The 15072-nt window shown below is 38.0% G+C and overlaps 1 protein-coding gene across 1 annotated transcript in view; it reads left to right on the forward strand.

The window, feature by feature from the left end:
* The first annotated feature begins 998 nt into the window (after nt 1–998).
* Nucleotides 999–15072, forward strand: part of LOC126419499 (zinc finger CCCH domain-containing protein 13-like) — a 68046-nt gene continuing 53972 nt past the window's right edge. The window contains exons 1-2 of the mRNA XM_050086689.1: nt 999–1644; nt 6220–6464. Of these exons, the coding sequence (XP_049942646.1) occupies nt 999–1644; nt 6220–6464 (891 nt within the window). The remainder of the gene's footprint in view (nt 1645–6219; nt 6465–15072) is intronic.

The raw sequence follows: 15072 nt of genomic DNA on the forward strand, positions 1-15072 counted from the left end.
TTCAAGTCTTGAACATTAATTTTTCTTAGATTAATAAACGTTTAGGTTACGTGATCTATGCCAAGAACAAACTAGCGAGCCGTAGCTAAAACAATTGAACGAAAGTTTAAAGTATCGTCGTCTGTAAACATTGGTAGTAAAGCTACTAAAGATTTTTTCTCTCAGAGTTGGGAAGACTACACGTGTAGTGACCCACGTTTAACACTGGGTTTTAAAAGTAATCAAACTGATTCTTAGCCGGGACAATATTAAATAAAAGTAAAACCCTTCAATGACAGTCAATGTGTAAAAAATAAAATCAAACTTTCACCTATTAGACGAAAAAGCGAAAACAGAAAAAGGGCTGCTACACGTATTTGGCGCCCTACAACGTGGGGCTCGAACAGAAGATTGGTAGAGCGAGATATGAAGCCGCCACGGGTATTGAGGTTCGCATATTAGGAAGAAGGACGTCGCAGGCAGTTTGTTTCACAGGTCGCTGTTGAGTGCGAGAAACGCGGGTCTTTCCAACTGCTGAGGGAGACAGCCGGCAACGCAGAGGACGACACAGAGCGACCAATAGGCGACAGCGCTGGACTTCGAGTCTACGAGAGTGCATCCAATCACAACGTAGCTGACCTACGGAACCACGAAAGTACAGCCGACTGCTGTGCAACACTGCTTGTCTCTACGAGAGTCTACTACTGCTATTACTAAGCAAAAGAATCGACCTCAGGTATTTAATTATTATTTTATCCAAAGAAATCTTGATAGGGATTGATTGTTTCTTAGTGGCACCTTTCGTAGTAGTGTTGTAGTGTAGGGAGTGAAGTATATTTTTTAAAAAAAGCGTGTGACGATTAACATTGATTTTATAAATGGCTAGGAGACGTAGAAATAGAATGGATGATATGGAAGATTTACACATAGGGGAACCTGATATACAGAGAAATGTGGTATAGGGGTTAGATCCTGTTGATTCACGAGTAAACGTTAGTGATTCAAATATTGTTCAGAATATGGAGACAACTACTGATGTTAATGTGAACTTGGTGGAAGTGCAGAATACGGGTACTGTGTTTGCTGATGGGAGTACATCTCAATCTAGTAATACCAATACTTTAGATGCTAATATGTTAACTAATATTCTTGCGCAAGTTAAAGAGGAATTCGCAAAAGATAGTAGATTACAAGAAGCAGAACGTTTTGCTAAGTTGGAAGAAAACATTGCTGCTAAATTGGAAGAAAACATCGCAGCAAAAGAAGCAGAGCGTTCTGCTAAAGAAGCAGAACGTTTTGCTAAATTAGAGGAAAATATTTTAAAAGAAAAGAAAAAGTTATCCGATAAATTAAACAAGGTAGAATCACATTTTAAGAAAAGATTTGAAAAGGTTCAAGATGACGTACAAGAGGTTACTGAAAAGTACGATACCTTAAGTATTAAAGTTACGCATTTAGAATCTAATAAAGATCAGATCTTAAATAATGTTAATAACTTGACTGATAGAATGAATAAGTTAGAACTTAATACCAAAGAAGCCGTTGATAATTATTTAGAGGAACAATCGAAGGGTGCTGAGGAGAGACTATCCCAATGGTTCGAAGAAAAATCCTCCAAAGTTCCTAATCAGGCCTCTGATATTGTAAATGATACTCAACGGTCATGTCAGTAAATTATTAATGGGTATAAGGAAGAATTTAAGATAATAAAGGAAAAAGTGTTAGAGGAAGTTTCAAAACAACAATTAAAATCAGATTCTAAAATTTCTAGTAATGAAATTCGTATCGAAGGGATGGAGAGATCGGATAGCGGAGTGATGCAAACCGATATCCATTCTGATCATGATTTTTATTCTAGATCGAAGAAACGGTTAAAATTTTGCAGGGAATTGTATGGAAACGACGAAATGTCTGGCTGGGATTCGGAACCATGAATGCAGCAGGGATATTCGTCGAACTTGAGAATTGAAACCAGTATTTTTAAGAGTAGACAATTCCCCACATTCTCAATCGAGAAAAATAGTGTTCGTATACACCCTAAGGTATTCATTAATAGTTTTAAGCGAGTATTTCCTCAAGGTTGGACAGAAAAAGATAAAATACAATTTATTGTGTCTAAAATGGTAGGAGAAGCGGCGATATGGGCTAATGACGTAAGCGAACGATGCAGTTCATGTCAAGAACTTGAGAGACTTTTCTAGAAAAATTCTGGTCGTATAGCAAACAAGAAAGATTACGAAACGAGGTTTATAATCCCGAGATGTTCAATCCAAAACAGGGTACTCTTAGGAACTAATTTGAAAAATACATAAATACGAAAAATTTTTGTATAATCCTATTTCATTCGCCGATTTACATTCCAGAACGACTAGTAACGGTGCCAGATGACGATCGTGATTATTTTTTGTCTATGGTAGATGAAGTAGATATGTTATTAGAAGATGCTAGACACCAGAATAATAACAGTAATTATTATCAATTTAATGCAGATGGTAGTAATGGTAACAACCACAACTACAACAATAACAACTTTGCTCGTGGAAATGGCAATCGAAATGGTAACAATAATAACAACAGAAAGCAAAAGTCTAATTCTGGGCAGGTGAATAGATATTCTTTTGGGAATAGTAATCAAAATTTTGTTAATAACCTAATATTACGGTTCTGATAATAATTATGGGAGTAGGGATGGTAATAATACATCGTACAATGTCCAGAATAGGAAGCGTAGATCTGTAGAAAATCAAACGCATAATTTTAATATTCTGCACCAAGTACATCTTGGACGCGAAATCAAAATGTACGGTGGGAAGAACCATATAGTGATAATAGTAATAATGATTTCAGAACCAATATGAATATTGCTAATAATTCGATACCATTATCCGACAGAAAAAGGTTTAATAATCCATGTACTTCAGGTAACGGTCAACACACTGTATAATAATGAGAATGATATTAGAGAAGAATTATTAGAGGGAAGACATTGTCCGAAGGTAAATAGAGAAACCTTACTAGCCACAGTGGAGGTAAAAATTGACACACTTCCTGTGCAGATATTAATAGATACAGGCTCTTCAGTAAAAATGAGTCACAATTTTTACAAGCAGATTTTTCGATGTAAGACGACGCGGACTTTACCGGTGTCGGGTTGCACGATATCAGGGGCTTTTAGTGCAAAGGCACAACGTGTTAGGATACAGGTACAGGTAGAGATTATGATCCAAGATGATCGACTAATATGCGGCTTCTTGGTTGTGGAGAAACTTTCAGTATCATGTATATGGGGATGGGATTTTCTACGAAATCATAGTGCAAACCTAGATATTAAGGTAAGTATGTGCAAGTTGTATATACTTGATAAATTTGTTGAATTAAAATTTATGAAAAGATTTGATATTCATGGAACTTACTGTAATAGCTTTAACGTAAAATGTATGAATAATGACATTGTACTGCAAGGCTGTGGTGTGCGGATCAGATAAGTGAAGTCAGTGAAAGTATTATTAACGTTAAGGTATCGGAATCCGAATATCTCACGGAAATTCAAAGGCAGGATTAATCTTCATTATTAAGGAAGTTCACATCCGTATTTGATAAAAAAAACATGAGTAATAAAAGGGTTTGAATATAACATAAGGGTCTATCCTCATAAGAATTTTTGTAAGGTAAATTACTCTATACCTTGGTCGAAGAGAGAAGGTGTCCAAAAGATCGAGACAACGTAGTAGCAGATGCGTTATCCCGACTGCCTAAAGTATCACAAGGAGATAATTATGACGATAGTGATAACAATTTTAAATTACTTTTTGTTAAATCAACGCCATAAAAAAAAGAATTCGAAGAAATGTGTAATAAGAGCACTGCATTACAGTATGCCGATAAGAAGTGGAGCAATATCATATGATCTTTGAAACAAGCGAATGCTGGAAGCGTAAATAACGATAAATATCAGCTGGTCGGCGAGACGTTATACTATCGTAAAAACAGAGATTCCAACTGGTTAATATGTATACCTACTGGGTGTTTAACCACATTTATTTGGTATACCCATTTGGTTCGGGGACATGTGGGTGTGAAGAAGTGTGTGTATAAATTATTAAAATACTGTTTTTACCTGAACTTAAAGAAATATGCTACACAATTTTTATATAGGTGTGTTCAATGTCAATAGACCAAACCAGTTAATGTAAGTCATAATGTAGAATTACATCTAATTATTGTATCTAGACCATTACAACTGGGTTCGTGTAATGCAATCGGGACGTGGCCGATCGTCAAGGGAAATTTTCGATATGCAATAGGTTTCTACGACGTATTTTAGAAATATATTAAGTTGTATCCCTTAAGAACTACGAATGTACGACCTATGTTGAGAATATTAGTGAATGAATATATTAATTGTGTGGGAAAACCAGAGAGAATAGTTACCGATAATGCATCGTATTTCATTAGTAAAAGTTGGAAGGAAGTAACGTCTGAACAGCAAATCCGACATACTTTTATCTCCAAACACAGACCTCAAAGTAGCCCGATAGAGCGTGTGTTTAGGGAGTTAAACAGATTCATGAGGACACATATATCCAAGAACCATGTAAAATGGACTGAGATGTTATCAGTTTTTGAAAGTATACATAACGACCTACCACATCTCTCTACCAAATGTACCTCTAACGAAATATTTTTAGGGAAACAGGACTCTGGAGAGTGGTTGTCAACTCTTCCAATAACGACTGAATCTCCTATGAAGAGAGAAGATCTATTTAGAGTAGTCCACCAGTCATTACAGCATCAATCTTGTATTAGGAAAAGACAATTTCAGAAAACAGTGAAACCTATATCTTATTATAAGATTGGTGATAAGGTTTTAGTCTGTAAATATCCGAAGTCGTCGATATGGAAGAAAATCAATAGGAAGTGGAAAAATTTGTTTGACGGACCATATCAAATAACAGACAAAACCTTTTCCATGTAGTTATGTATTAGCTGATGAAAAGAACCGTGTATTTACCATCATGCGGATGTAAAGAGATTTATTTCGAAGTAATAATTTTTTTAATTTTTAGATTAATATTATTTTTGTTGTTGAATGTCAATTATGTTTGAAGAAGTTATTTGATGCGCCTGCAAGTTTATCTTACAAAGAAGATTTTAATTTTGAAAAATATTAGTTGTGTAGGTAGGCTTTATGCCTATTATAGATACTAGTTTCGTTCTGAATATAGAAGGTAGATTTGTTTGAGGATTATCATTATTAGACGCAGGAAGGCTTCACGCCTTTGAAAAAAAAACTTATTTGAAGATTTGTATGAAGTTTTCTTTAAGTATTATTAAATTTATGAAGGCCTCACGCCTTTAATAAAGTTTGTTCAAGCATTTGTTTGAAAGATACTAGGTTTAGGCTTGTAAAATTAGTTTTGTCTAGAGTCATGATGTTTTTAAACAGAGCAGTGCTCTTAGATTCTTTATAATATAAGTGATATATTTAAATTGTGGAAATGTGTAGTGGCAGTTCGGTTAGGCAAAAATTATTAATTTTATTATATAGTATGTCTTGAGATATTTAGTGGGCAAACCTGTTAAGCCAGTCTAAACTTTAATGTTTGTCAAACATACTGTAAAAAAATTTAGTATAGAAAGCAAAAGGAAAGAACAGGAAAATTTAATTATAAATTTTAGAAACATGGGAAGGGGGAAAAACAGTAGAAAATATTAAAATATTATTATTCCAATATGTAAGAAAATCAATATTATAGTCATAGAAAGTAGGTGTTGGACACCAAAGATAGTGTTTATTAAAGTATAAATAGCCATGCGTTGTAATTACGATACTCCAGTAAAAAATAAAATCAAACTTTCACCTATTACACGAAAAAGCGAAAACAGAAAAAGGGCTGCTACACGTAGTATCAGTTCGTCCGCTACACTGTAAGTCAGTCTGCTAGAGTGTTTAAGTAAGGACATTGTGCACCCTTGCTAGAAGCACTCCGAGACAGCAGCAGTCGTCCGGGGAGCAAAATAAAAACACGGCTATTTGTATGGATGGTTGATGTATGGTCTACGTCAATTTTTGTCGTAATCGGTATGGGACTCTGTAGATGACGGACACACGTCCTAGTCCAAAACATGAGGAGAGCAGCCAGCAGCGGACGTTAACCCGGCCTGACGGGGCTTCCGCGTGTCTTCCCCCTCCCCCGCGCCTCATCACATAAATCAGACACGCCCGGAACCTGTGCGCAGGCGCGGGCAGAAGATCCGCCTCGGCCAGCGCGTCGCTGGCGTGGGCGGCAGCGGCAGCGGCAGCGCAGCGGCGCTGTGGCCCGGCGCTGGACGGGCATAATTTGTGGCCGGCGGTCTGGCTGCCTGATGGCTCACGACCCGCCACGCCGCGCCGCGCCGCGCCGCCACCTCTGAACTCCCGATTAAAACCCGCCGCCTTCCTCTCTAATCGCCGGCCGCTGTCGTGGCCTTTTTGCCTTTTAATTGTGCGTGTAAAAGGGGGCGTCTACCTCCCACCTCAGAGGGGAGTGCCCTCAGCTAAAAACTTCAATCGATTGTAGGCATACGTCTCGACATCTATAGCGTCATTAGTAGCTTTATTGCGGTTTCGCTGTTGTAAGATAGCACAAGAATCCACGAAAGATAATCGGTATGCATGCGATAGCACATGCACGTAATATGTTTCAAAACTCCGCGCATAAAAACTGGATTTTCCGGTATCATACCTCGGGCCCTAATGGTCATACAAATATTGGGATCAAGTGTTTTGCAGAGCCCTTGTTCAAGAGGCCATTTCTACACCAGACAGAAGGATCGCCTTTGAGTCACTATGTTGCAGTACAGCGTAAAAGTATGAAAAATGCACACTTCCTCGTGCTTAGGCGAATGGAGCAAATCGGTTGGTTCGTTTGCGTATCATGTAGTCTGTGGTGGGCTTGATGGATCTTATGGACGCACCATTATTTCATGGGCTGTTCCTCGGACAATCCCATAAAAATATTTTTAGTATATTTTCGCCATCACTGGCAAACCAAAATCCAGCCGAGGATTCCGAGACGACAATGAGCAGTGAAACAGCTGAAACTTTTATATACATTCCTAAGATGCCGATCTCGAGTAACACTGAAAATTTTCTCGACATTTTTATCCGTTTCCAAGATACACATGTTCAAAGTTATCCTACTTCTACATATACAAACCGGTACGAGACGAAATATAAATAGTAAATAACCGCAGAAAATTGCTCAAATTTTAACGTTGTTTTCCCTAGGCATTTATCTAGAAGAATTATCTCCCTGTTTTCGAACATCTTTATCCGTTGTCGACAAATACAAGAAAAACTTTTTTTGAGTACCAAAACTCAGTCGCGGATTCCGAGAGAGTTATGCACAGAAAATGGCTGTAAATGTTACGATATATTCCTAAAATCATGATATCGAAAAACCTTGAAAATTTTCTTGGTATCTTTCTCCACTTGCAAGATACAAAGGTTTGGATTTATCCTATTTCTATATGTAACATACGCGTGTAAAAACCAGTGTGAGGTGAAAACGTAATTTATAAAGTGACACAGCATGAAGAACTGGGATGTAAAGTGTCTCCATTATCAACAGAACGGTTCTGTGAACCCCATGTTGTAGTGATGAAGCATATGCAAAATTTTTGTGCTTGTAAAATCCTGTCTGAGATGTAAAATTAGTTTTGCTTATTTCAGTTTCGCATAAGAAATTTATCTAATCTTTACATTTCTTCTCGTATGAGTTACATGCCCTGCTGTAGCAGGGAAAAGAATAAACCAGAGCAAAAATGATCTTATCAGAGTACAAAAAAGGCGAATATGCTCCTGTTAAAAGACGCTGAAAAGTGGCGTATCAGCTGCTTAATTCTACGTTCCTCAGCGGCAGTAAAAATATTTCAAAAATTTTAGCATGCGAACATATTTGTGCTTCTTTATGCTTAGAGCGAAGCAGAGAGTGGAGGTGGCTGTGGGAAAGAGACAAAAAACTAATAAATACAGGGCTATATTCCCCAGTGGTTATATTATAGAAAGAGCGAAGGAGATAAAAGCACTGTGAGAGAAAGAGATGGACACAGTGGCAGTCGAACATACCTGACAGTGACAGAACAGTGCTAGGAAAAGAGTGAAGGAGATAGTGCCGGGGAGGGGGTGGGGGAGGGGAATAAAGAGAAAGAGAATGTGGCAGTGGGTGAGAGCCTGTGATAATAGAGAGAGTATGTGACCATGACAGTGAGGCAGAGAGAGACAATGACGGTGAAAAGAGAGCAGAAGTGTGAGGGGGTGAATGAGAAAGTGGCAGTAAGAGAGAGCAAGAGGCAGACAGTGACTGTGAGAGAAAACAGTAGAGGTAAAACAGAACGAAGGAGACTAAGGCTGTGGGACGTGAGACAGTGACAGATACAAAGAGATACTGAGAATGAGTTGGGTCAAATGAGTGAGAATGGGCAAGTGGGAGTGGATGGGTAAGAGTGATTTTCAGCGATGGATTAGTGGATGTGAGCGAGCTACCTTTAGGGGAGGTTGTGGTGGTGAGAGGTGAGTTGCATGTTAAAAAGAGCACGAATATGTTGACATACCAAAATTTTTGGGAAAATTTGAAAACGTGTTGAGAAAAGCAGGAAGAGGCAGCTGGTACCTCACTTTATGGCTAAAATCTTTCAAATAGGAGCATATTCGCCTTCTTTGTGTCCCCAATAAGACATTTTTTCAACATATAATACCAGAAATGAAAATTGCACCAAATGAAGCACTATCCGATATGTATCATACTTTTTGCTCGTTTTCATCATGCAGCAGGTATTAAATTTTTAAAATTTCATTCCACACGGAACTGATGTCCATCTTCAATATCATTATGAAGTTCACTCCCACAGATGAGAATACATTCTCATATTGAGATATAGAAGGGGGAATGGGGGGAGGGAATCATGTCCTCCTAGGAATTTTATAGAAGCCTTTATATTTTATATCTATTATATCTATTTATATATCTATTTCCAAGCTTTCAGACAGTAAAATAGCAAAAAAACAGAGAGCAAGGAACTGTAGAAGTCACAAGCTATGCGTAACAAGAGATAGTCTTCAGACCAGAGAGAACTTCCTCGCGTGGTTGGGATTGTAGCCTGACCGATAGCATTCCAGGCAGTTAAAGGTGTAATTCACATGCTGTTCTACCTGTTGTCAACAACATAACCGATACTGTTCGTGGATTCACAGGCAGTATGGCCAAACAACCGGAACTTAAGTAAGGGAAAGAGCCTACACAAAATAACGAGCTTCTTGAATTTAGACGGAAAGTTCCGGGAAAGAATGAAAGAAAATAGCTTCCCCCTCATCTACACACTCGTGTACAGAAGAACGGAAAAACTGGTTGAAGCAGATCTCGGGGAAAATCGGTTTGGTTTCTGAAAAAATATGCAAGGGGCATTCAATAAGTAATGCAACACATTTTTTCCCCACCAGTTTCGATTGAAAAAAGAGTAGAAATTGTTGTGGGAATCTCAGCTAGGCAAGTACTAAAGAAGTTAAAAAAGTTCAAGATACTCACAAAAGTAAAGTGAAAAATAATGTTAGTATATTTCATCATAAATATTGGGGAATTGAAGAATAAAATTGATGAGCTTCGGCTTTGTTTAGAAGATGCAGAAACTGAGAATGTAATAGATGTACTATGGCTCTCTGAGCATCACATTGTCACTGATATGCAAAAGGTTATCATCAATAGGTACAAATTAGCTGCACATGTAAGTAGAGATAATATGATGAGAGGAGGAGTTGCCATATATGTCAAAAGCTTCCACAGGGTAAAAAATTTAGAAACTAAAAAATTTTGTGTAGAGCAACATATAGAAGCATGTGCCACTGAACTTAAACTAAATGATAGCACTTTCATAATTGTAACAGTGTATATGTCCCCCTCAGGGAGTTTCCAGCTATTTCTAGAAAACTTGGATGCTTTGTTGTGCTATCTGTCAGACAGGGGTAAGCAAATTATCATTTGTGGGGATTTCAATGTTGATTCCCTGAAAGAGTGTAATAGGAAGAATGACCTTGTAGTATTACTCAGTTCTTTCAATTTGAGCTCTGTCATTGATTTTCCTACTCGGATAACAAAGAACAGCTGTACATTGATAGATAACTTTTTTATAGACCAAGATAAGTTTATGGACATAAATGCTTATCCTGCTGAGAATGGTCTTTCACATCATGGTGCACAGCTAGTTGCAGTACATGACATAGCTCCATGCAGTATATCAAATCAGACTTTCAAAGCAGTGTGTTCAATTAACAATATAAATATTGCAAACTTTAGGGAAAGCCTACAGCAGCTAGCCTGGAATGAAGTGTATAAGGAACCCGATGCAAACACGAAATATATCTTATTTCACGATACATTTTTAAGGGTATTTGAAAATTGTTTTCCCAAGAAAATAGTTAAACATAATTCCAAGAAAACATATTAAAAAAAACTGGCTAACTAAAGGAATTAGAATATCTTGCAACCGTAAAAGAGAACTGTATCTAACAGCTCGAGGGAGTACCGACCCCGAAATTGTTTAATATTATAAAAACTATAGTGTGGTACTAAGAAAAGTTATTAAAAAGTCAAGAAGCATGTGTATCATGTCTGAGATCAGTAACTCTGATAATAAAATTAAAGCAATTTGGAATATTATTGAAAGGGAAACAGGGCAACCAAGAGCACAGGAAGACTTTAGTGCCACAAAACTGAATGACAAGTGTACTAACAAACAATCAGAAATTGAAAATTTTTCAATAATCATTTTTTAAATGTTGTGGGGAAAATAGGATCTAGATCTTCACTAGAAGAGGCAACGCTACTAATAGAAGAGGCCATACCTGTGCAGTTTGGAACAACTATAATTCCACCAACCTCTCCCTCTGAAATCAGTAAAATAATAAACTCACTGAAAAGTAAAAGCTCTTACGGAATTGATGGCATTTCCAGCAAGGTACTTAAAGCTTGTTCCCCACAGATAAGTAGGATTCTCAGCCACGTGTGTAATAGCTCTTTGGAGCAGGGTGTTTTCCCCAATAGACTGAAATACGCCATTGTAAAACCATTGCATAAAAAGGGGGATACGTCAGATGTCAACAACTACCGCCCAATCTCTCTTCTGACAGCTCTATCAAAAATTTTCGAGAAAGTAATGTATTCAAGAGTAGCCTCCCATATTTGTAAAAATAAAGTACTAACAAAATGTTAGTTTGGCTTTCAGAAAGGCTTTTCAACAGAAAATGCTATATACGCTTTCACTGGTCAAATATTAAATGCTCTGAATAACCGGACATCACCCATTGTTATTTTTTGTGATCTCTCAAAGGGCTTTGATTGAGTAAATCATGGAATTCTTTTAGATAAGCTAAATCATGGTCTGAGTGGGGCAGTGAACAAATGATTTAATTCATACTTAACTGGAAGAATGCAAAAAGTTGAAATAAGTGGTTCATGTAATGTTAAAACAACAGCTGATTCCTCAAACTGGGGGGCTATCAAGTATGGGGTCCCACAGGGTTCGGTCTTAGGTCCTTTACTGTTCTTGATATACATTAATGACTTACCATTCCACATTGATGAAGATGTAAAGCTAGTTCTTTTTGCTGATGATACAAGTATAGTAATAACATCCAAAAACCAAGAACTAGTGATGTAATTGTAAATGATGTTTTTCACAAAATTATTAAGTGGTTCTCAGCAAACGGACCCTCTTTAAATTTTGATAAAACACAGTATATACAGTTCTGTAGAGTAAATGGCACAACTCCAGTAATAAATATAGACTTTGAACAGAAGTCTGTAGCTAAGGTAGAATTTTCAAAATTTTTAGGTGTGTCCATTGATGAGAGGTTAAACTGGAAGCAACACATTCATGGTCTGCTGAAAAGTCTGAGTAAATTAACTTACTATGCCTACTTTCATTCACTTCTTTCGTATGGCATCATATTCTCAGGCAATTCATCATTGTTCAAAAACGTGTAATCAGAATAATTGCTGGAGCCCACCCACAGTCATCCTGCAGACATCTATTTAAGGATCTAGAGATCCTCATAGTAACCTCACAGTATATATATTCACTTATGAAATTTGTTGTTAATAATCCAACCCAGTTCAAAAGTAATAGCAGTGTACATAGCTATAACACCAGGAGAAAGGATGATCTTCACTATGCAGGGTTAAATCTGACTTTGGCACAGAAAGGGGTAAATTATGCTGCCACAAAAGTCTTTGGTCACCTACCAAACAGCATCAAAAGCCTGACAGATAGCCAACTAACATTTAAAAATAAATTAAAAGAATTTCTAGATGACAACTCCTTCTACTCATTGGCTGAATTTTTATATACAAATTAAGGGGAAAAAAACTTAAACATTAGTGTCATGCAATATTTTGTGTAATGTACAGAAATCTTTTATTAACCTGACACGTTCCACATCATTACGAAGTGTCGTATTTGATCTATGGAACAAGTATTAATCTAATCTAATCTAATATAATATAATCTGTGGGACATCGTGGAATATTCCGCTGCAGCCCCTATAATTTAATGAAGTTCCTACAGGAGGCAGCGCTGTATGTAGCGTACAAAATGGCGTCTGTAATGGAGGTGCGGTCCAAGCAGAGAGCAGTTATTGGGTTTCTTTTGGCTGAAAAACAGAGGATCGCAGACATTTACAGGCGCTTTCCGGATTGTCTACAAAGTTCTTGAAGTGAACAAAAGCACAGTGAGTCGTTGGAGCAGGCTTTTGTCATTATCGCAACAAGCCCGCAAAAACCTGTCCGATTTCCAGCGTGACGACTGACCGCACACAGCTGTGACTCGTGTAATGTTGGAACGTGAACGTGCGGACACTCTCATTCGAGGTGATGGACGGATCTCAGACAGACACCTTGCTGCACAACTGCACGTCTCTGTCGGTAGTGGTGACATTCCTCCGCCGTCGCCCAAAGCAAGACGGCAAAGACCAACGAAAGACCATTTGTACGGAACTGCTTGCACTTTACGAGGCTGATAATAATAATTTTTTGTCGGACATCGTCACAGGCAATGAAATATGGCTTCATCACTTCGAACCGTACACAAGACTGCTATTAATGGAATGGCGCCGCACCATCGGTCCTCCGAAGAAAAAGCTCAAAGCCGCACTCTCAGGCCGCAAAAGTCATTTGAACGATCTTCTGGGATTCTGAAGGGGTTACTCTATTTGACGTCCTCCTTCACGATGCAACGATCAACTCTGAAATGTAGCGCGCCACCCTCAGGAAATTGAGGAATCTAATTAAACGTGTTCGTCGGCACAAAAATACAAGCGAACTTCTCCTTGTCCATTACAACGCAATGTCTCACATAAGTCTGCGACACCAGAGAGGAGTTCACAAAACTTCATTGAACTGTTCTTCCTCATCTACCCTAGAGCCCAGATCTCACACCTTTCGATTCCAATTTCTTTGGTCCAATGAAGCGTGCACGCCACGGGAAGCAGTGTATGGATAATTGGTGCGTTATTGATGCAAAAAGACTTTGGCTCCGACATGGATCAGTAAAGTGGTACCATGTGGGCATACAGGCCCTTCCAGTAGGGCGGCATATGGCCGTTGCGTTGAACGGAGATTACGTTGAAAAATAGGTCTTCGTAGCCCAAAGATTGAGAAATAACATGGCATATCGCAATTACAAATAAACCAACCAGTTTTCAGAAACAAAATGTTGCATTACTTATAGAACGCCCTACGTAGGTACATACGAAACGATACTGACACTACGATTTTTCTTAGGAGATACATTTAGGAAAGTGAAACCTATCGTTTTGCCATTTGTAGACTTACAGAGTGCTTTTTATACTCCTGACTGGAGTAAATGCTTTGAAGTTCTTAAGATGGTGGCAAAATGCAGGGAGCCAAATGTTATCTACCACTGTACAGAAAACAGACAGCAGTAACAAGAGACGAAGGGCTTGAAAGGAAAATGGTTGTTCCGAAGGCAAGGATGGGACAGGATGGTATCCAATACCCGACGTTATTCAATAGTTACAGGGTAGGCCAAATAAACGTGGCCCGGAGAACAGAGTTCCAGGGTACAAAGAAACACAGCAGATGAAAGGAAATAAAGTACTAAACTGACTACGGCAGATTTTGAAAGTGACCATCATCCATCTATTGGCGCATTTTGACATTGGTCAGCAATCTGCTGAAGGCAGATCGAAGTTGGACCGTTGAAATTGCTGCAATCTCATTCGAATAGTTCTGCTGCAATTGTTCAGGACTATGAGGGCCGTTGCGATACACCTTAGACTTGAGTGCTCGCCACACAAAGTAATCGCACACTGACAGATCAGGTGACCTGGGTGGCCAGCTAGGACTGATCTCTGCTAACAACACTGTCAGACGTGGAGGTTGTGTAAATGTGCTCAAAGGTTCGGCTGGCTTTGTGGGGGGTTGCTGCATCCTGCTGGAAGTAACTGTAGGTCTTCTCCTCCCCCGTTAATGCATACATTAACGTCCAGTGGTATTCACTCGTCCGGACCTCTTTCATTTGTCATACCCTCTACATTGAGCAAATAGCAAATAAATTTTCAGTACATATACATTAGCAAAAAGTATAAAAGAGATGGATATTAAAGCCAAAGACAGCGAAGTAAAATGCATGTCATTCAAATATTGGTCACTGACCTGTCATTTACCTATTAACTATTTTAAAAACGTTACGAAATACAGTAAAAATTTCTGTATCGCAGTAATTAGGAGAGCCTTCAATAACATTTACGCTGAATCATGTCTTACAAACAACAGTAACATATGCAGTGGTCATAAGTGCAAGACAGAAAATCTGTCTTAAAATATTAATACGGAAAAGTAAGAAAACGAAATAATAAAAGCGTAAGTAGGATTCAGTAAGAAACGTAAAGCATTTATATATATATATATATATATATATATATATATATATATATATATATATATATATATATATATATATATATATATATATACTCCTGGAAATGGAAAAAAGAACACATTGACACCGGTGTGTCAGACCCACCATACTTGCTCCGGA

The sequence above is a fragment of the Schistocerca serialis genome, chromosome 9, assembly GCF_023864345.2.
Source record: "Schistocerca serialis cubense isolate TAMUIC-IGC-003099 chromosome 9, iqSchSeri2.2, whole genome shotgun sequence".
In the NCBI taxonomy this organism is placed as follows: domain Eukaryota; kingdom Metazoa; phylum Arthropoda; class Insecta; order Orthoptera; family Acrididae; genus Schistocerca; species Schistocerca serialis.